This window comes from Drosophila sulfurigaster, chromosome 2R, assembly GCF_023558435.1.
Source record: "Drosophila sulfurigaster albostrigata strain 15112-1811.04 chromosome 2R, ASM2355843v2, whole genome shotgun sequence".
In the NCBI taxonomy this organism is placed as follows: domain Eukaryota; kingdom Metazoa; phylum Arthropoda; class Insecta; order Diptera; family Drosophilidae; genus Drosophila; species Drosophila sulfurigaster.
Window position 1 is genome coordinate 17313042 of NC_084882.1, and position 23072 is coordinate 17336113.

Below are 23072 nucleotides of genomic sequence, written 5' to 3' on the forward strand. Positions count from 1 at the left end.
ACAATAAAATGTAAACAAACGACTGACAGCCAGCATAATGCTGGCAGCAGAGAAGGACGAGCTTAGTCCTGAATGGAAAGGAAGAAGATGGCGTAACCGAAGCAGAAGGAGCTATCATTGTTGTCAAATTTAAAACCCTTTTAACAGAAAAAGGTGTTGCATGTCATTCGAGTTCATTTTGAGCATTTCGTTTGATACGAAATCAAAATCGCGCATTTAAGAAATTTTATTGCAGCTCAAGGCGGCAGAAATTATAAATTGCGACGAACAACTTTCGGGTTGACCGGCTCGTTGACTATTAACAATGGGCATTAGTTCCGGACCTCCTTCCCACTCAAAAAGGAGCCGCATAACAAAGCAACAATTCAAGTGTGTCGTAATCAGCTGTTCTGCATTGGCATCGTATCTATTGCCTGGCTGAACATTTATTGTAAATGTATATGTAGTATATAGAGTGTGTGAGAGAGAGTATGTCTTTGGCGAAACTGATGCCAGTGACTCCCACTTCGTCTGCTCCTCAACCCTAAAACGGCATTCTTATTTACAATGAGCTGCCAGCACGCAATGGTAGCCCACATCGTTGCCATTGTTTGATTTTGATTTTCATGCTTAAACTGCCAACAAGCATTGTAAATGATGATTATCATCGTGATGATGACTACGATGATGACTACTACGATGATGATGATGACGGTGACGATGACGATAGACCACATTTAGTTGTCAGTAATAACTCAATTGTGTGTTGATCTATAGCTTTTGATAAGCAAACAGAGCAATACTATATATGTATATGACGAGCACTAAATACCTTTCTTCTTCCACTTTTTCGTGACTCGTATTTATGCACCTGTCTAATGGTCACTTCAATTTACCTCGTCGCAGACAGCTGAAAGCTTTTCCAAAACCATTTAACACATGTAGTTGAGAACACATGCCTGATAATCAGCATTCTGCTTTCATCGAGCAAGTTCGCTATTTGTTTGGCTCTAGCTTTGGCCCTGACTGCGACTATTTTGAGCCAATTATTGCCTTGGCCAAAAGCAATTTGGGTAAGTGTCAAAAAAGTGCACAATTAACTTGTTACTCGTCATTGTCTGACTCGCTCTGTCAACAAATCAATCAAATTGACTGAAAATTCATCAGAAGTCTGTGTCCTGCAAACGAACGAACGAACAAACGAACGGCATTCGAGGCTTTTGTCTGTGTGGCTCGAGTGGCAATGAAGTTGAAATTAAACTTTTCCAACTATTTGAATTGTTATTATTTGAATTTAGCTTGCTCTCTTTCTCGCGCTCTTTGGCTTGTTGAATGAAAAATGTTGATGTTGATGTTGGAATTAAATACGAGTAAAAGTTTCCAAATTTAGAAAGTACTTGTAATAAGTCGGAGCTGTTTTGGCAGAGGCGCAGAATCGAAGTCCATCAGCTTGGTTTATTCGTATTCAGGTACTAATTAAAATTTTAAAGTTTATTGATGCCTCAGACTTCAGAGCCCGTGCATAATTGCCGCTTTAACTTTTCAGCACTGGAAATTATATGAAGACGCAACAGAGCAACGCCGTGCCTTGCGTCACAATTCAAAATAATTTAGTTACCACCTTCGAGTGCAGGTGAAGGCGCCTGTCGGAAACTTTGCAACTTTTGGCCCCAACTGTTTGTACAATTTCACACACACATACACACACACACTTGAGAGAGCACACACACAGTTGGCTAGTGAATTGGGACCTGGCTGCGTTGATTTACCATAACTCCAGACGACATTCGGACGTTATATTATTACAACAGCTCATCAAAGTTCAGCGCGAATGTTGAATGTTGAATGGCTCTGGCTCAGGCTTGATGCGTGCTTCAGCCACATCCACAACCTTATACTATATATTAACACACACACATTTTGATATACTTTATACGTATACGTAATACTTTTATATCAGTGACGATGTAGATGTCAGCGTCAGCTTCATAGTCGATGGCTTGGCAGCAGCAGCGGCAGCGACTTCGGCGTCAACGTCGCTAATGTAGATGTAAACGCTGCGCCGGCGTCTGCCCCAAAGCTCCCCAAGGGTATGTGGCAAACGAGCCCCCACTTTTATCAAGCAGCCCGTTGGGTATTTGTGCAGCAGCAGCAGCAGCAGCTATGGTAAACTTTTGCCGAATGCCGTGCTCAGAGCTCTGTGGTCGTGTGTTCTGCTATCGTGCTATCGAGTCCAAAGGCTCGTTGCTCACAGTTCGAGGACTGGGAGCGCAACTCGCCTGCAACTCACCTGGCATTTAGTCAAAAAGTTTTTGCTTTCGATTTGCTGCTGCTGCCGCTGCGAGCTGGTGTATGCCGTGCCAGGCCGTGGCCAAAACGCAAATTGTTGAAAGTTTGCACTAAAGTCGTTGATTTCATAGCTGAGAGGTGAGCTCAACTCGTTCAGAAAGTCTACCAAAAGTAGTTGACGTGAATCGAAGGGATGGCTGGGACAATAACTGCGACCAACTTGCCTGCTTGCCTGCCTGCCTGCCTGGCATGAGAAGCCAACTTAATTGAGTAAAGTTTGTGGCGGTGCGAATGCGAACGAACCACTTGAAAGCGATGGCAAATGTTTCGATATATTGCTGTTGCTATTGTTCTTCGCCCGCCTCTCACTCTCTGGGACTGCACAGCTTTTTCGTTTCCCAGCTATGCGAATAATTTGTATAACGAAAGGCAGCCACAGCGCAGAGCAAGATGCAGCGACTCGTTTGCGTCTGCGGCCGAAAACCGAGCGCACTGAATACTAACAATAATTTCATGCAGCTCAGTCTGCCTGGCCAAGAGAATGGACTCTTCGGCCTCTTCCTGGCTCCGCTGGGAGGTAACGAAACTAAAATCATGGCCCAGCCCCAGAGATTTGAGAGCACTGCAAATGCAGTCAAACAGTTTGCGTACTCGGGGGCTTTTTTAATTGTCTGTTTGTGTGTTGGCTTGTGATAGACACTGTGTGTGTATGTGTGTGTGTGTGTGTGTTTCTGCGAGAGGGAGATTGAAACAAAGACGAGTAAGAGAAGGAAAGAGAGAGAGAGAGAGAGAGAGAGTGAGGAGGAGAGCGTACAACTTGATTGTTTTCTTATAGCATAATGGTTTTTGGTTTTGGGATTATTTTCCAAATTTCTGAATACCCTCTAAACTCATTCCCAAACGGTTAGCCACGTTCATTAAACCTGTCTAGAAATTCCCACAAGATTGCGGGCAAACAGGATAATTTAGTGATTAAATATAGAATACTTGATAGACTATGAGGATATGTGAACAAATGATAACATAAGAGTGACTCGGCTGCGACTTTTATCTGTTGAACTTTTCCATTCTTGCTGAATCCTTTTTTTTTATTGTTCTTGTTGTTATTGTGGTTGTTGTTGTTGTTGCTGTTACTGTGGCAGCCAGAGCCACCACTCAATTTATGACATTTTGACAGCAGTTGTTGCAGTTGAATCAGAAAGTTGCTCTCCTGAGTAATTGCACAGCTTTTTCACTTACAAACGCGCAATTTAGTGAATTGCGTTTTCTGCCTGTGTGTGTGCGTGTGTGTGTGTGGCACCCATATACACTCACACCCTATGCACACGCCCATAAATGTTCGTATAAACAAACATAACAGCAGTTAGGTATATGTACATTTAAGCTTTAAGCTGCCAGCAAATTGCAATTCAATGCATTTAAAACAGAGAAAACCAAGAGTGAATTGCAAAACTAAATATTGTGTCTAACACTGCGTTTGTTGAATTGAAATTATTTAGGAATTTATTATAGCCTAGTAGGCTAAGCACATTAGTTGTATCCCGTTGTTAGTTGAGGGCTTGTTTCAGCAATTACTGTTCGGCATATATAATAACGAAATGAGCCGTGAAAAAGTTTCATAATTCGTTTGTTTTGTAGCAATCCAGCTTTATCCCATGATGTTGCCTTGGCTTTAGTAATCTGTAATAAAAACTTTTCGGAATGGAGCATCATTAATTTCGTTGGAGAGTGCAAAGCCAAAGGCAAAGGCAATGTCAAAATTATAGCAGACATAAGCACACATAAACAGAGAGTGAGTACTTTCGTACTCTGTATCTTTCTCTCTCTGTATATGCGTTGAAATATATGTATATATTTTCGTATATATTCTTGCAAGTATTTGACTTGGCGTCAAAGTGAGCAAAGCACATACAGTCTTGGGGATTGTGAAGTACGCTCCACGCATGTGTGTGAGTGTGTGGGTGTGATATTAATTCAACAAATTGTTGTTTAACAAGATGAGGAGGTACACAGGCAGAGGCAGCCGCTGTGCGTCGCGGCAGTTAAAGTGTGTAGTACCCTCGTGAACTCCCGACCTCTCTCACTACTCGTCAAGTATTCGCCGTGTTAATCGCTTTATGTGCAGCGCGTAGATGTCTTATTTAATGCAGCAACTGTGTGCGTGGTGTGTGTATGTGTGTGTGTGTGCGTCTTTGTGCGTACAACAACCTAGGGCAATATACGCACAGCTGCCAAAATATCTTACCTTCATTTCATGAAATGAAACAATTAGGACAAAAAGTTGCTTCGTGTCTGCTGCTCGTTGGAGCTAAGGACACTGTTTGTATGTGTGTGTGTGTCTGCTTGGGTTTGGCTCTCGGATACGTAACCCTTTTTTATAGCTCGACAAACATGTGTATGCTTGTAAACAAGCCAGCTGTATACGTATAAGCATACTTATGTATCTGTCTCTGTGTATGTGTGTGGGTGTGTGTGTGTGTTTGCCTGTGTGCGTTTAATGACAAAATAATTAGAAAACTTTTTGTGTACTTTGTAGCTGGAGCTGTGTTGATGTGGCTGCTGCTGCTGCTGCTGTCTGCCCGCACGCCTACTTGGCTTACCGCCCCCGGTCGTCCCTCGAGTGTCCTCCCCACAGCATTACCCCATCAATGTCACCGCCAATTTGCTACTGGAGCATGCCTCTCGTTCTCTATCCCTGCGAGTGTGTGGGAGTGTGCTTATGTTTCTGCTACTTTCCCTTGGGTCTGTGCAACTAAATGCGATACTTGAATACAGTCGCACATACATTTGCAAATTGTCCTGCACAACAACAATTGTAAGAAGCAAGAAAAAGAAGAAGAGGATGCTTTGGCAATTACCTGACGAAGGCTATAGCATTGACACTTAAGTGAAACATCACAGCGAGGGAGGAGTTGGGGGGAAAAAGTGAAGGAGGCAATTCAAATGCTATGTTAATGTTCAATTTTAAGTAACGCTGACATATTTCACTTTGACACTGCGTAAACCTCTTCACGGCGTATGAGTTATTTTTATGTGCGGTTGGGCTCGCTTTTTAAAAGACAAAGGAAAGCGCTCAAAGAAATCTCAAAAACATCCCCACACACACATGCGTTTTATGGCTCTTGCTTTGAGAATCGTAGATTTCCTATCGATTTTTAATTAGCATTGAGTTAATGCAATTAATAGTTATTAAAACCGAAGAGTTCAGTCGAGTGTGGCTAATTGCTTAATATGTAAACACACAGGCTGCGATTCTCAATTGCTCTGCTCTGCTCTGCTCAGCGCTGGCATTTTATTGAACTTGGCAGCTGGTGATGACAGAGCTACTTGGCATTCAGCTATTAAATACTTGAACATATGCCACGCATAGACTACTTAACTGAGAGCGAAGAAGAGTCGCAAACATTTGATGCAAATGTTGTTGGTAAACAGGTTGCTAGCCAAATTGAATGCTAGGTAAACATAATATATGTCCAAGAGCACGCCACGCCACTCGACTGACGACTGACTCCCGTTCTACTCACACTCTGGCTCTCAGTGGTGTCTGGCAATCCGTGCTGGATGGCATTGCCGTCAGCCGGCCCACATAGCGTATGCGTAACGCAAGAGTTGCTAGTCACGAAACTGGCACACACACACAAACAGGCACACAGCATAGCACAACGTGGCAGCTTTCAAATGGCTAAACTTGGGTATTTTCCTGGCCGAGTTGCCGGCTTGCCGGATTGCTCGCCAGCTTGCCTGTGTGTGCGTGCAGATGTTTTTATTGGAGTGCGTGGCAAAACACTTTAACTTGCTCCAATGCTCAAATAGAAACTAGGCTACGTCGATGTCGATGTCGACTGAAAGGGCCACTCACTCACCACTGGGATGGGCTAAGAAGGGCAAACAACAAATGGCCAGCAGTTGTTGCCTGAAGTAAAACGAGACAGCCAACTCGTATGCAGATCTAACTGATCTATTTAACTGATTACCAAGACTTAAATTAAGAAACCAGTTCATTTTCCAGCATATTTTGTATGTGCGCTCTGCTTAGGCTCATACACAATGCGGAATTCGTGAACGTTTTATCGATAGACTACTGCAGAGCTAGAGCTAAAAAGCTAAAAATAAGGTAAAGCTAGCCATTAAATGCTTAAAAGGCAGCACCAAAACCCACCCATCTAGTAACAAACCACCGCAACGTCCATATGTTCCTAAGTATTTGCGGTGGGCGGATAGCAACAACAACCAACAAAAAAAAAAAAGAAGAAAAAAGTGAAAAGTTGATTGCAAACTTTGTTTGGACCACGTGTACCGACTGTGAGTTTCAGCTTTTAGGTCGCCAGTTGATTTTCAACAGTTGAGTTGAGTTTATTTTGCTGCTCAACGGAGAAAGAGAGAGCGGTAGTGAGAGTTTTGACCAGGTGTGCAGAGCAGCTTCGTAGATTCCTAGTTGCTTATATGCAACATACTATATGCCAAGCAGGGTATGGAACACATTTTTACTGCGTGCCTCTGCGATACCAGTCGTTTCTTCTAGCCATTCTGCTTGGCCAAGTCGAGCGTGAAATGTTGATGAAGTAACCTGCAACTAGTTACATGCCACACACACACACACACATTGTTGTACTGCCTCTGCTAGTGAGTGTTAAGCTTCCAAAAAGTTATGTTCAGTTCGGTTGGCTTTGTCTAAGCGCAAATTAGTTGTTCTGCAGGTGAACAACAAAGGGACCATGTTTACAACGTTCGGTATTATTTTTTAGTTTTTGCGTACCTTTTTTTTTGTTATTTTTTTGTTCTTTTTGCTGGGCAACAAATGGCCAAAAGTTTATGTTGTGCATAAAACAAATTTATGTATAGTTAGCTGCTTGTTGCACTTTTTTATGCCACTTGTCCCATATGCATATAAATAAAGCGATAAAAAAATTTCACCAAAAATACATAGCAAAAAAAAGAATGTTCAAAATGCAGAAGCAGAACAGCAAAAGTTTTGCAACTAGAGCATGACATGATGCAGAGCCACAGCCACAGGCAGAGCAACAGCAGCAGTAGCAGCTACGGCAATGGCAATGGCAACAGCCACAGGCAGCAACATCATCAGCAACAGCAACAGCAACAACTATAGCCACATGGATGCACCGTTACAAGTACAACTAGAATAACTGCCAAACAGGATTCAGTTGCAAGGACAATATAACCATGTTAAACAACAATCAGAGTGGAAATACAAACCACTCGCTGGTAATTTTGCATGCAACGCTTAATGTCTGTGGCTAAAGTGGCGCTGATTTCGGCAGACAACAACATTTTTTTTTGTTACTTTTCCAGCTCTTCATTCAATTTTTTTTTTTGTTACGTTTCGTTTTCATACTACACCACACCAGCCACCCGACAAAACTTTAGCGACATAGTTTCGCCCGCGGCAAACAGCAACAGCAACAGCCAGCCAACAACTACAACGGCATCAAATTAAACGAAAACTATACAACATTTGCTGCAGAGCGGCATTGGCGCACTCGAAAATTTGAGTGAGTGGCTGCCTGCATTAAAAATCAGCCAGCCTGCAGTCAAAAGGGGGATCAGGGAAGAGACGAGGCAGGCGAGGAGGCGAGGCAGGCCGGCATGCCAAAATGAACAACACTGTGGCGGAATCCGAGCTCTTTGGAGCAGTTGTTGTTTTTTGCAGCTACTGCCGCGTTGTCTAAAGTTTGAAGTGCGCATAATAAGGCAGGCAGCGTCAGGGTGCAGCCAAACTATGGCAAATTAGTCGCTGCGGATAGTGGGCGACAGGGCGTTCACATGCAGGAGCTGGCCAGCAACAAAAGACGCAAAAAAACGAACGCCAAAAAGTAGGCAACACTTTTGCTACAAACGCCCTGAAAGGGATTTCCAAATAGGGGTGGTCGTCGTTGTTGTTGTATGCTTACTTTCTGAAAGTGAAACTAGTATCACTTTCATTACCAAATTGTTAATGAGGCCAACGGACATAGCTTAATTATAAAATAGGTCAAATCCTGATGCTGCTGCGTAATATCGAGGGGGAATAATGTGGAAGTTAGTTTTCTTTGGGGAGCTTTACAAAAAAGTTTACGTATTTCATTGCAACATGCACAGCTAATTACTACAGATCAAGTAATTTATTAAGGCGGTTAATAATATGCTACCGCATTTGCTTTACGGTATTAGCGTAAGTCTCCTATCCACTCGCAAAAGCAACTCGTAATTAACTCTTAATTCTGTATCTCATTCACTCACTATTTTCTTCTTTTTTTTTTGCAGCTTGTTGAAGGATTATGTGCAACCGCGTAGCGTGGCTGAAAAAAAAGAACCAAATGAAATGCTATGGAAACTGAACAATGCAACAATTTGCGCACAGTACACACCTCAATATGCTGCAGCGTCAGCAGCAACTGCATAAAAGTTATGCTCAAGGCAAAAACTGTACATGAAACAACTTAATTAGTTGTTGTGTGCCGAGTAGAGCAAAAAAGCCGCGCGAGCATTGAAACCAGCTGCGAAAAAGGGAGCTGACGGAAAACTGGGCCAACTAGACGGAGTGCATAGAAGAGAGAAGACGGCGAATTACAGCGAATTTCAAGAAATATTTGTTCATTTTGCTTCATTAGTGTTAGCGAGATGTTTGGGGCCAAAAAGGGCAGCGGCTGCAACAGCTCCAGTCCGTCCAAAACTTTGAGCCCAACCGCCCAGTGAATAATTGTGTGAATTGGCTTCTTGTGCATGAAATTGAGTGTGCGTGTGTTTTGTGTGTGCTGTAAGCGCTTAAGAAACAAGTACTACAAAGATAAATAACGCGAATCGTGAAACGAAAAACTTAAAACAGCAAATACAAATATACGAAGTATATATTCTAATGCTAAACACAATGGATTTGCTGAAATTGAAGGCTGCGCCAGTTGGCGATGCAACTAGAACTGAAAGGAGTTCGCGCACTTCTGACATTGCAAGGACTTCCACTTCCACAATGCACGTAACAACTTCCTATCGTTACTCCTACGGTGCCGGGACTACTTCATTCGCCTGGCAGCGCTATTTGGCGCTATTCACATTGCTCTTACTCGCAGCGCACATCAATATTACTTCCGGTCAAATCGATTGGGATGACGACGATGATCCAGGTGAGTAACTGCCACCATGCAAAATGAGAGTGTAGCTAGTGTAACAAAACATTCATCGCACACATCGAACAACAAAAGCCATGCTCTCGCCATTGAGTACGGGTCGCCACACCTAAAGCGCTTTGATTTGCATAAATTTCAGAAAACTTTTCCCAATGCCAGACAATACCAAATAGTTCAGTGGAAAATAAAGAACGAGAGAAAGAGAAAGCTGTGGATATAAACAGAAGAGAGATAGAGAGAGGGGAAATGTTTGAGCCAAAAACAGACAGCAACAGAAGCGATTTTCAATTGGATTTTGGTTATGTTTTTGTAATTAAGTTATATTGCCATTACGTATACGCCCTGAATACCGTCTATGCTTCCAAGAGAGTCTTTTAATTAATCGCAGATTTATAGCTTGAGGTAGCACGAGTATTTGTAGCTACGGTTATATAAGTATGTGTGTGTGTGTGTATAAATGGTATTTTAATTATTCAAAAGCTACAATTTAAATATTTAATGAATTCATAAGTCTGACAGTTTAATTGCAAGAGTTTGCCATAACTTTGTTGTGGGTGCGCCGGAAGTGGGGCGAACGCGGGCACTCGAAACACAAGTGGCAATGCAAAAGAGTGTGTGCGGGGAAGAGGGATCGGGGAACTCTGTAGGCGATACTTTTATTTATTTACATTTCAATTTGTGTGCACCCAGGCACTGAAGTGTGGCAAAAATGTGGCTGTAAATCGATAAATGATGCCACAAAGCCGGAATTTAAAATAAAAGACACCATCAATCGATATGATGGCTACAATAGTCAGATTTTAAAATGAGGTCTGCAATCCCTTAAAGAAAATGTATCAAAGAAGTCTGAGTTAATTAAAAAATCATATAAATGAATTCATATATAATAATAATATAATTGTTTATAGTTAATTATTGCTAAACGGCAAAATAATACTTTTTTGTCTTATTCTATTTTACAAATTTAATCAGCGTAAACAAAATTATTGGCCAGATAATAATCTGATATCTAAAAAACATTGACCTCTTTAACAATGTAACATTTTTGTGGCTCATTCAGAGTTGATTTTTTTTTTGCTTGTAATTATTGTTGAAATGAAAGTTCTTTGTGTGCCAAAATCACGGACATTGTCTCATCTATCGATTTTTCCCCATTGTGCGGAATATAACACACGCTTTTAAGCTAACGATGCAAACTGAAAATGTTGACAACAAACATTTTTCAAGCTGTGCACACGTTGTCCTTTCTGTCGCTTTTTCTGTTGCCATTATTGTTGTTGCTGTTGTTGGTGTTGTTGTTGTCGGTGTTGATGTTGCTGTTGTTGTCTTCGTCGTTCCGTGAGGTAGACCAGCCTTGAACAAATATACAACTGAACACAGCGTGTGCTGTGCCACCATCAAACCGTTGAGTTGATGGCCCGGTGGGCTCTTCGTTTAAATAGAAGCAAAATACGAGGAATGGAGGCGGCGGCCCGCTGTGATTCCATTTTCGCTTGCTGTTTACAACATGGCAACGTTTTTCGTTTGAAAAATATGATTTTGCATAAATTTTGATACGAATACCGCGCGGGGCGACGTGGTGTGTGGTGAGTCAAGGCAAAAGATAAGCGAAGGCATTAGTTACGTTCTCTCTTGTGTTTCAAAGCGACATCCCGTAGATTTAAGAATTTGACGGAAGTACAAAAATTATAGCATCAAACCCGTGTCCAGCAGCTGAATACTGCGAAGTACTATCTGTATAAACAATTGAAGTGAGAGACTATGAAATGCAAATGTAAATGAATTTAGATGCGGAATTTTCGATAAAAGATAACAACGAAAGGAACGGTCTATTTTATTATTACATGGGTAACACTTTGACATATCCGTCCGTTGCTCACATTTTATGGGCGCAGGGTATAAAAGTCACAAATTTTCGCAAGAGCAGAGCAGAGCAGAGCTATAAACAACAACTGACTCGCCACAACCAAAACCGAAACTGTAAAATTATGAAATCATAAAAATATTTTTACGATTACATAAAAACTTGCGAATACGGAGGCGTGGCTCCGCCAGCCTAGACACCAGCCGTGTCGCATAGCAATTGCGTGATAGCACAATATTTAACTTTAGACGTACTCGACTCCCCGACTATGACTTCATTAATTATCAAACAGCCGAGCTTGAAAATGGCAAAGAGTCGTTGCGTCTAAATAGTTCTGCCCCACCCAAGCCGCCATTCCCCGTGGCCCCTCTCTCGGTCCTATAACTGTGTTTTTTTTGGCACCGCCGCAGGAGCAAAAACTCAACGCCATATATTCGAATTACGCATGCCACCACATGGTGGGGAGAATATTTTTGGGAAGGCAAAACCACATTTGAACGATTCCATTAAAACAGTGTGTGGCACACACATGTGTGTTTATGTGTGTATGGCAAAAAGCTCTATTCCCAAAATGTAGTAGATGTGTGGCTTTAACCCTTAGCCGCTTAGCTTCCTTCATGGCCATAATTTATGTTGTTTTCATTTGTTTTGATTAGCAAATGAATGCCGCGCGATCTTGGCTCTCTGCAGTTGAATATTGTTTTCTCCATTGAGGTAGGGAATTACCGAGTAGTACGAATACGAGTATATGAAAATATGAATATATGGACATACTATATAATCATAACGTGACTCGAGTAGGCCAATAAAATTTGACTATTTTTACACACACTTTGATACTATCTGCTATCTCGTTCTCACTCTGTTGCGCGCACTGTGCGTGTTTCACTTTGCCATGCAAAGCACAACCTGTGAAACGCTCTAACTACTTACACAACACAACACAACATAACAAAACACAGCACAACACACAAAATTTTAATTTATGCCGCGTTGAGTGCGTTATGCCCCAATTCCTGGCGAGGAGTGTGCCACACTCTTTAGAATTCATACGACTCTCGCAGATATGTGCTGCCTTCTCAGATATGAACTGCGACCCAGCTGTGTGTGCTAATGAGCGTAGGAGTGTGTTTGTGTGTGTCTGTGTATTGCTGTTATAAGTCAAACCTCAAATCGGCACTTCTGGCGCGCGCTCTATAGCTCATTTTGTTGTCGTTCTCTCGTTCATCGTCGTCGTCGTTGATTGTTGCCACTGTCGCTTCTATGGCGCAACAAAATGTTGGATTTTCCTTAAACACGCGATATTTCTGCTTCTGATATCAGAAGAGGAAGAGGAGGGAGATGTTTGGTGGGGGAGGGCGAGAAAATGAGGGGCAGCCACACACAGACGCGAATACGCGTATGCACAAATTATAATTCATATTACATATTTGATGAAACACATTCAATCATTCGCCTTTCTTTGCCTGTTTGACTGCCCGCCAGAAGTCAAGCCAATAATTACGCACATTGTTGCCGTGTGGTTATTTTTAATGATAAATGACCTATGCCAAAGTGTTGGTAATTTTTCGGAGCTTACACCAAAAATTTAACTTAAGGGCTGTTTATTTGTTAGCTGGCGCCTCCTCTCGGATAAAGGGAGTGGGCTGTGTGTGTTTGTGTGCGGTGTCTGTGGGCGTGGCTCTAATGTTGTGTCAAAAATACTTGGCATTTCCCCCAAGACATAGTCATACACAAACCATACTTGTCGTATACTCGTATGCGTTTATTAATGGCCAAGCAGCAGCAGCAATGACAGGGTTAGAAGAGGGGGAACTACATATGCTAGCACAATTTGTCATTTGTCGGAACTTAATGCAGTTACATAATAATTAACTCTGCAATTTGAGATATGGCGTTTTGTCTCTTAACACATGTCTTTGCATTGTTCTTACAAATAACTTTGATCTCAAGACATCAACTTAAGCAGTTCACAAATTAATTAGCAATTGTTAGATTTCCAAATGCACTTGAAGAATTTTCTCCGTTTAGTTAAAGTTCTTGGCAAAGGAATGAAGGAAGACTTTAAGCTTGAGCAAGCAGAACTCTTATTACAAGGAACACACAAAAGATAAAAAAAAAGAAAGCAGAAGGAAAGAAACCATTTTGAATGCCATGCAAAATATGATCTCAGGAAATTCGCTTGCTACATTCCATTCGCAGTCGGAGTCGGGGTCGCGACAGACGACGACACGCTGAAACATTTCGTTTTTGTGGAACGTATAAATTTTCTATTGATTTATGCCAAGTTTGCATGGCATTTTTTTCCGTTTTGCATAATTTCTGCTGTTGGCCAAATTGCAGTGCGCACACAAAGCCTGGATATGTCAGAGCAGATACGGCTTCCATAGAAAAGCGATGGATTCAGCAGAGAGAGCTTCAACTAGAGCAAGCACGATGGTTGTGCTTTGACACTATGGAGTAGAAGGGCCTTTAACGAGAACTAGAATTTGTCCAGCAAATATTAATATAAGGAAATGTTACAGCCATGTTAATATAATATAATGTTTAAATCGTAAAAACATTTCCTTACATTAATATTTTTTGAAAATTTTAAATTGAATTATTTGTAATGAATACAACTTAACTTCATTGCTAATATTTTATATAATTTTCTTTTGGTTTTTACACTCAATTTTTTCGTTTACAGTTTTGACAAATATTAATAAATATTGCTGTGTCTCGGCACTATAAAGCAGAAAGGTCTTTAACGTGAACTCGAATTTTTCAAATGTGAAGATATATTAAAACAGTTTACAAATACTTTATAGCTAAACTTAACTTTTTTTGCAAATATTCTATATCATTATCTTATCGTTTTTACCCTTTAAATTCAATATCGAAGAGACATTCCTAAAATCTAAAATTCACTTATCAATTTTCCATCACACTTTTGACAAATATTGATAAATATTGAATAAAGAAAATATAAAGTAAATGAATTCTTTGGAATGTTAACTTGCTGCTGTCAAAACTAACTTTAAAAGCTCTTTACGCTAAAGTTCAACTGTCACATTTGACAATTTAAAAAGTGTAATGTATAAAAAAATAACTTCTCAAGTACAGAGTACTTAACCCATTGTGCAATGCGGCAGTCTTTTCGCGGCGGACTCTCAACTGCTACTTGCCTCCAAATGCCGAACACGAATACAATTGTGACTGCAACTGTCGTAGTTGCAGCAAACGGCACTTTTAGTGGCCGTGACAGTGGCAGTGGAAGTGGCATGAACTGCGTTGATGGAGTTATCCATTTATGCTGGGGATTTGCATACAGCGAACAGCGTGCATTGTCTGTGATTGCCGCTGCTGCTAGCCGGAAGCGGCCAACGAGACGCTGACACATGACATGGAAAAATGAAAAGGAAGTCCCTCCAGCCAGTCCAGTGCAGTCAGCTGGCCAGCTGGCTTCGGTGGCCAGTTGACAGAACTAGCTCGCTTGTCAGACGCTTTGCTGCGACATTTTCTATATATCACATGTAAATATGACGGCCTACTATTTCCTGCTATGCCAAAAATGCAACACTGCTTAGTCCATGACTAACTGTTCCAGTTGCTGGTGCTGTTGTTGGACAGTAGCGTGCGACGCACAGTTAAAAGTCCAAAAGTCAAAACCATGTTGCACATTCATCATTTAAAGTAAACAATTTTTGATTAATCGCCACCAACGGTCGTGGCACGACAAGCGAGACGCGACCGGGGAACGGAGACTCCACGGTGTGCACTTCATGCAACATTTTTCCAATTGCTGCCAACACAAACGGACAACGCAAAAACAACGACAAAAAAAAAGGAGACTCCACTCTCGAGCACGTACGATAAAAAGAGTCCCCAAACAGAATCCATGAGCGGAAGAAGAGCTGCACCGAACACAAGGACAGACACAAGAACAGAAGAGTGGTCTTCTCTACACATGTATACAAATTGTAGTTGCAGCTGCGCCCATTGAGAGCGACGACTCTTGGTTTTGACTCTGTTTGCCTTGGTGGCCAACTGGCTGGTTGGAAATTTGTAACATGATTGCTGACCACCATGCTCATACAGTCAGACAGTCAGACAACAGCAATTTCATGGCACAAAAACAAGAACAACAACAACAACAGCGGCAGCAGCCAGTGGAGCACTCTGGAAGGTCAGAACGCATTTGACTTTTGCATATTTGACTCTTTTCAAATGTGGTTAGTTTTTGGTGCTGCTGATGGCTAATGCTCTGATGCTCTGACACTCTGATGCTCTGATGATGCCGCCTTATGTTGGGCCAATTTGTGCCGTCAACCGTTGTTAAACTTGCAACTTATCAAACTTATCATAGAACACAGAGGCGGACCCAAGGCCACTTAATGTGGGTCTCCTTTGTGAATTTCAATACATATTAAACGGGTTATGCCGCAAAAGGATTACAACACTTTGGCCAAAAGCATATCATTATGCTTAAACAATTTTTTGACAACTTTATTAGGTTTCGTTTCGTTTTGTGCTCAGACAAAGTTGACCCAAACACAGACCCAAAAGGGTTCTCTCATCTCAACTTAACTCATCCCGTCTCGTCTTCTCTCCATATTCCTTATGTTCACTGGCGAAACGCAAACGCAAAACCAAACGCACAAGCAAAGGCGTGCGAAAAATTCTAAACAAATAAATAAGACAAGCTTGTTGCAAAGGGGCAGCAGCCAAGAAATTGCTATGCGGCATGCGTTAGCGACAAAGCAAAAGCACAAGCACAAGGAAAAAAAAAAGAAACTATTTTATAGCTGCTTCGTGTTGTCGTCAAGGTTCAGGGCGGCAGCAACATGCACTGGGGAAATGGTTAACAAGGATGCCCGCTGCTCCGCGACTCCTCGACAACTTGGCGAATAAGTCAACGCAGCAAAATGTGTCAAAATGCGCAATTTATTTAATTTTTAGCACACGCTCTGATATAGGATAGACTTAAGCAGCTCCATCTCCGAGTGAAGTCATTTTCATACTTACTTTTTTGTTGTTGTTGCTGTCTTTGTTTTTCGTATTTTCTTTACTTTTGTTTTTTGCAAGTGTGTGTGTGTGAGTGTGTTTTTATTTCGATTCGACTTGACGCTATTTAAGCGCAAAACTTTTAAGTTGCTGGGGCAAAAGTTTGTGAGGAAAATAAATTGGATTAAACCAAAAAAGATGGCACCAGCGCGGCCATAAGGCAACGTCACAATGTCCAACAACTTGCCAACTTAGTTTGTTTTTATGCTGCTTTTCAATCCCATTTGCCCATTTGGCCATTTTGCTCAACCCTAAAGGTCTGTAAAGAATATTTTTTTCTTTTTCATTTTTTTGCAGCTTTGTATATTTCTTTATTTTTGTGTGTGCACAAATGTAAAATGGAACTAAAATTGGTAAAATGCACGTGGCTCCCAGAACTTTCAGAGTGCCCTGTGTGTGTGCTCGGGTTCAACTCATTAGACAAATGAAGCCAAACTAAACGTACTAAGCGTATGTTTACCCAAAGTATTGACCAAAAACTTTATGATGCCAGCAGAGCACAGCACAGGAAAATGTGGCATGAGAATTGAGATTGGCGACAGCGACAGCGACTGTTGGTTGCTGGCCCCGATCGCCAAATCAAATAGGGCAACAAAAAAAGTTTGTTGGTCTGACCCCAAGCCCGAATAACCATAAATGTCAAAGTCAACCAAAAGTTTGCATAGTTTTTGACTTTCAGCAGCGGCGGCAGTGACCGAAGCAAGCTCTGCCGTCGCTTCATCTCTCTAGCTGGGGCTGGGACTGGGAAGGGGTCATATGGTTGACATATTTGCTGGGGGGATTATTAATTGAAACAAGTTAATTTGCGCTGAATATTGCCCATCCAACAGACACAAGACATCGCACACACACACACACATACACATACACATACACATACACACACAAGTTCGAGTAAAGCCGACAGTGTCAAAGCAGTTTGCCAAAGGCTCTGCCACGCCCTCTCCCCCCGCACAAGAGGGCCAACTAAGGGCTGGCTAACAAGCTGCACAAAAACGACAAACAGCTAAAACTGGCAAACAAAAAGCTGACACAAAGTTATTAAGAGACATCATGGTTTCTCTCTTTCTCTCTCTCTGTTTCTTTCTGTCCTGCTCTGTTCCGAGTTGTTCTGCCCTGCTCTGTTCTGTTTCGTTATATGCCAAAAGGATAAACTTTTCATATGCTTTTGAATTAAACACTGGCTTGTGTTCTTTCTTTATTTTTTTGTTGTTCTATATGTTTATTTGGCATATGCATATCTACTGAAGATAAAGTTTTCTCTGTTCGCAACAAAAACAACTTATAATTAGCATTTAAAGACAAGACATTTCGGTCAAAGTTTTTTGCTTGCTACAAAACAAATATACCACGTTAAGACTGTACGGATAACTTGTAGAGCCGACAACACTCCAACATGAGGTCAGTAAGACAGGCAATTAGAGCTAAAGATAATGGGCGCCGAGCTCCAACTCCGACTGTCTGCAAAACCCCGAAAATCTGTCTCAACAAATTTAAACCGAAATGCTGCAAGCACAGCATACTCTTCTATATACATAACATATATCTGTATGTATAACATTTTGCTGTATATAGTTATAGTTTGGTCTCATTATTTATGCTTCAGGTTATGCTGCTAACAGCACATAAACTGCCGACTGCAGCACCAACCAACAGCAACAACAGCAACACCGCCAACACCAACTCGACTCCTACCTTCTTCGCCTCCTTCTCCTCTTCCACAGCAGCCTTCCTCTCATAAAACCATAGTAATCCACCGCAGCTACGGCAGTCGCTGTAAATAAGTACTAAACTTTACCACGGTTGTCTGTTTTTTGTTGCTGTTGCTGCTGCTGCTGTTGCTGTTGCCGATGCCAAGGCGCAAATGTTTTGTGAAATGCGCTCAAGTCATAAATTTTACACAACACTAGCAGCATAGAGAGGGAGCAGGAGGGGAGAACAAAAGAGGGGAGCAGGGCACTTCGCGCCATTGACTTGCATTGACTGGGGTCTGTCTATGTACTTGCCGTCGTTTACTTTCTGTTTCGACTTTTTTGTTGCCTTTGTATTTTGTTTTTTCTATACAAGCAGCCCGCAGCAGCAGCATTGAGATCCTTACTATATAAACAGCAACAGACAACGCCGCAAGCATTTTGCTTTTATAGTTTATTGATGCCGAATGGCGAAATTGTGAGCGTATTGATGCTGAAAATGTTTAAGCTGGCAAATGCGGAGAGCAGGAATAGATCCTCGTCTCTCTCCAAATTGAGGAAAAGTGCTTGCTTGCTTACTGTTTGAGAGCATAGCTACTTATTTATTTAGTTGTTTGTACTTCATCAGACAGCTCGTAATGTTTGTGATTATCTCTGATGCTGTGGCGTTAAATTTTAAAGCCAAAGCAAGCTGCATGTTGCATGCAGCATACAGCATAGAAAGTTGCAACAGCGAAATTTTGCGGACAAGTTGCGGACAGGCTCTTAACCAAAAGCCCCATATGGCGCATTGCACATGGTTGCGGAAATGAATCAAATGGCTGTGTGGCCGGGCAAGTTCTGTGGCATGGTCACAAATATGAATCTCAAAGTTGACACACACACAGAGAAAGAGAGAGAGGGAGAGATAGAGATAGATGAACACACACGCAGAGTAAAAGTATCTGGTATATGCGCTTTAGAATTTTCCAACTAATCGGATTCTAATGGCAAAATAATTATCAGAAGACTGCATAGTGCCACTCAGACTAATACATATTTAGTGCACACACACATACACACACACTGAGACATACAGACAGACAGACATGCAGTGCATTCATAAATTTGCGAGTGCCATTAGTTTTAGATTTGCGGTTTATGCTGAGGATAACCGCAAAGTGAAAAGCCGCAAAATTTTCAAGTCATACGGAAATGAATGGCTGGCCAGCGACGACGAAAATGGAGTTGAGTCGACTGGATGCCAATGCAGTTACAGCTGACACACACACACACACACACGCACACACAGTGACCACAGTGGGGTTAAGGGAGTCATTCATGCATGCGCTCGTATATGGCTCTTTAGTGTGTTTGCATATTTGCAAGTGTCTGTGTGTGCTTAAATCTCAATCACAGTTTTCAATTAATGTAACAACAACGCATGACTCTCTCTCGCTCTCTTAATGATGATGTATTAATCGGAGAGACAGCGGAAGGAAGGCAAGCAGACAAGGAGGTGCCTATAGGCTATCTGCAGCATAAATGAAAAATTGTCAAATGCTCAGGTTATTCGAAAGCTGGCAGCAGACACACACACACAGGCACAAGTATTGGCAATTAAGCACAGAAACGGAAACGGAAGCAGCAACTGAAAATGAAACAGAAACAGCAAACGAAGCTGCAGTCAAACCAACCTGAGAGCATTGAGCTCACAACTACAGCTGTAGAGTTGGAGCCACAGATACAACCACAGCCACAAATACAAATACACAATAGCAACAATAACAACAACAACAACAACAACAACAACAGACTGTAGCCTCATCAGTTCAATAATATTTAATTAAATATTTAAAACCGCTACATAAATTCAAACATTTGCATTTTGGCCGAACAAGGAGTCAAGTGTAAATAATACTAGCAAAATGCAAACTGGAAACTGAAATTTATGCGCATAGACAAGTCTGATTTCTATATGTGTATCTAATTAATATATGCACTTGTATGGATGCTTGTCAATTGATTGTGTTGAGATTATTTTCGATTTGGGCTGCTTAAATGCCACATCTGATGAAATTTCTGTGTTGCTTGAATTGAAGGAGAAACAAGAGAAGCGGCGGGGAGTGCCAAACAAATACCCTAGAAATTGTAAATAATTAGTTTTGATTAACAAAAGTTAAAAATAGTATTTAATTTTTCATGAGAGCATTTGCTTTAATACTATTAAGCATATTATCTTATTATACTTTTTTTATATTGATTTATAAATTTGTTATAGAGTGGGCGACACTTTGTAGAACATCCTCTTCACTCACTTTTATGTGTTGTAGGGTATAAAAAATCAATAAGCCTAGCGCAAATGTGGCAACTGAATTAACTCCATTCCGCACGCATGGCACTCAGGCTAGGGGGAAAATAAAGAGGGAGGCAAACAGTCAGGCAGGCGGGCAGGCAGGCAAAACTCGTCCCATTGCCAAGCCAAAGGCCTCATGCCCCTTGGCGAGCGGTTAATGCGAAAATTCAATTAGTGGCATAATTAGTTGTGGCAAGCATTGAAGTTCAGATTTTTTGGCAGCCTCCAACAGCAGCGGCAGCAGCTAGTGAATGAACAAAATGAACTGAATGGCCATGATGATGGCTTGGCCAGCAAAAAGCTTCTGCAATTCCATTGGACACTGCTGTGCTGAATGCTTTTGTTGATCTTTTACTGGTGCTGGTGCTGCTGCTATTTTTGCTGCTACTGCTATTCAGTGTAAATTTCCTTCATTCGCAACGCTTGATTAATGCTTCTTAATTAATTCAAGCTAATTTACGAAGCATTTGCTGCCGTAACAAGCTCGAACGCAGCTTGAAGAGCACATATTCTCGTTGCTTTAAACCACAAGAAATTTAAGAATCCGTAGCTGAAAATACAGCACCAAAAACCAAACCTAATTCCAGCCCGAACCGAACATTGGCGCATTGGTGTTAATTAACTAAATGCAACAGCAATAAAATTGATTGTTTTCACTTTGTTTGCAATGCAAATTGCTCTGCCGCGTGCTGTGCTAACTACGGCAATGTTCGGCAATGCAGGGAGGATGGGGACTAATCCCAGTGGCAACAACCAAAAACGTTGAGGACACCCAACGGAAATTTCCGAAAATTGTTTAGCCCCAAACGGATCAGAGCAGAGCAAGCGGCGCAGAGCGACGGCCAATGACGTTTTTACTAAAATATGCGCGGAACTGCGGTTGTGCCAGTTTGGCAATTGCACTACAGCAAATTTAATTATAGTTTAAGCCAGAATACACAAAATCCACACACACTCACACACATACAGTACTTGCATATGGCATATATACATATATATAGAGAATATCCCATGATAGAAGAGGCAAACAGGAGGCAAGTCGCGAAACAAGTCAAATGGCAAGTCACGTTTCAATGGCTAATGAGGTCATGTGTAAGAGCCAATGGTGGCTGCGGGGCCAAGTGTCTGCCATTCATTGCTGTGTGATGTGATGTGCTCGGCTCTTCTCGGCTCTTCTCTGCAGCTCTCAACTCTCCTCTCTGTCCTCTCGCCAGACAGTTCAGTAAGTATTGTTGCCATTGTTGACAAGGTACAGTTGTCATTCACTGGCAAGCACGTTATAATAATGAGAACGTGCAGCGCCAAAACAACGTCAGCTCCCGTTGGGTGGCCGCCCGTCCGTCTGAAGTGCCGGCGACGGATATCTGGCTGAATAACTAAAGTTAACACTAACTTGGCAAACATATAAACATGAAAACGTTCTCTGGCCCGGGTCCAGTTTGACGCCCGCACTTGCCAGCCAAAGTACAATATGTCAACACGCACACACGAGCACACAAGCTTATTCAACATGCATGTCTCTGTGTGTGTGTGTGTGCAATGTATAGGCATATAATTTCAGCTTCCGCCAGCATACACACACATGCACACAAGCAAACACGCACGCACACCTTTGCGTCTGTCCTTAAACTGTTTGCATTATTATTGCGGTGGACATATTCCCGTAGCGTTGTCGTTGTGTGTTTGCTGTGCCCATTTGGCAGTTGCATTGCAATTACAATTTCCATGCTGTTCTTCTTGTTTGTTATTATTTATTTAGTAATTTTTCAGCACACGATGGATGACAATTTTAATTCGAAATGTGCTCCTTCTTATGCATAACTCTTAATATGTACAGAAATGTTAATTTACAAGTGCATTTGCAATTTATTAGATAATTAAATATCCATTGGCTATCTAAATATACAAATGATGCCAGGACATTTCTTGCACAGCGAAATCTTTTAGCTGATTACTATATTTACGGAATAAGTGCAGTCTTCAAAAGGTATCAAAATCAGTATATTTGCATTATAAGTTGATTGGAAATATGAAAAGTTTATCTTAAGCCTCAAAAAGTTGTCCTTTAAATTATAAAAAAGTACCTTTATGCTTTATATATACAGAGCTTAGTGCAATCAATGGATAAGACACGCTTGAAGTTCCTGCACATGTGTGCACAACACACACACATACACATTTGAATGCAGGGAAGCTTACAGATAAACACACACACACACACAGAGCATTTGTCCGTAACTCTAAATGCAAATATGGGCCCCCCGGGTCCGTCCGTTTACGGCGTTTGTTACAGTGACGACACAAAATGAGGTTTCACAAGTGCCCTAGGTGCAGGAGTTTGGAGCAGCCCAATAATGGAGTCACGTCGCAGTTATGAAAAATATGCGATAATCCCAAGTATAAGTTACAAGCTCAGCCCTGATAGAGACGCCCAGCCCCCCACTCCACGGCCAACAAGACATTTCAACGTACTTGAAAAGTTTCTTATCAGCGGCCAAACAAGAAATGAAAAGCAGCAAAGCCATTTGAAATGTGTGTGGCATATGTGTTGTTGCAGATAGAAGTCGTTTCATGCCAATGTGAGAGACAGTGAGCGAATGAGTGAATGAGGCAGCATGCTTGGCAATTAGGCAGAAAAGTTTTTAATGTCTGGCCACTGTACTGGGCCATAATTTGATAACGCCAAAAAGTGAACCGAAAGTGTTTGTAGGCAGCAATAAATTTGCATGGCATGGAAAATTCATTCA

General features: G+C 41.6%; 1 protein-coding gene across 1 annotated transcript in view; it reads left to right on the plus strand.

Moving 5' to 3' along the window:
* Positions 1-23072, plus strand: part of LOC133837713 (uncharacterized) — an 82504-nt gene that overhangs the window by 9414 nt on the left and 50018 nt on the right. The window contains 1 exon segment of the mRNA XM_062268572.1: positions 8530-9386. Within this exon segment, the coding sequence (XP_062124556.1) occupies positions 9134-9386 (253 nt within the window). The 5' untranslated portion in view covers positions 8530-9133.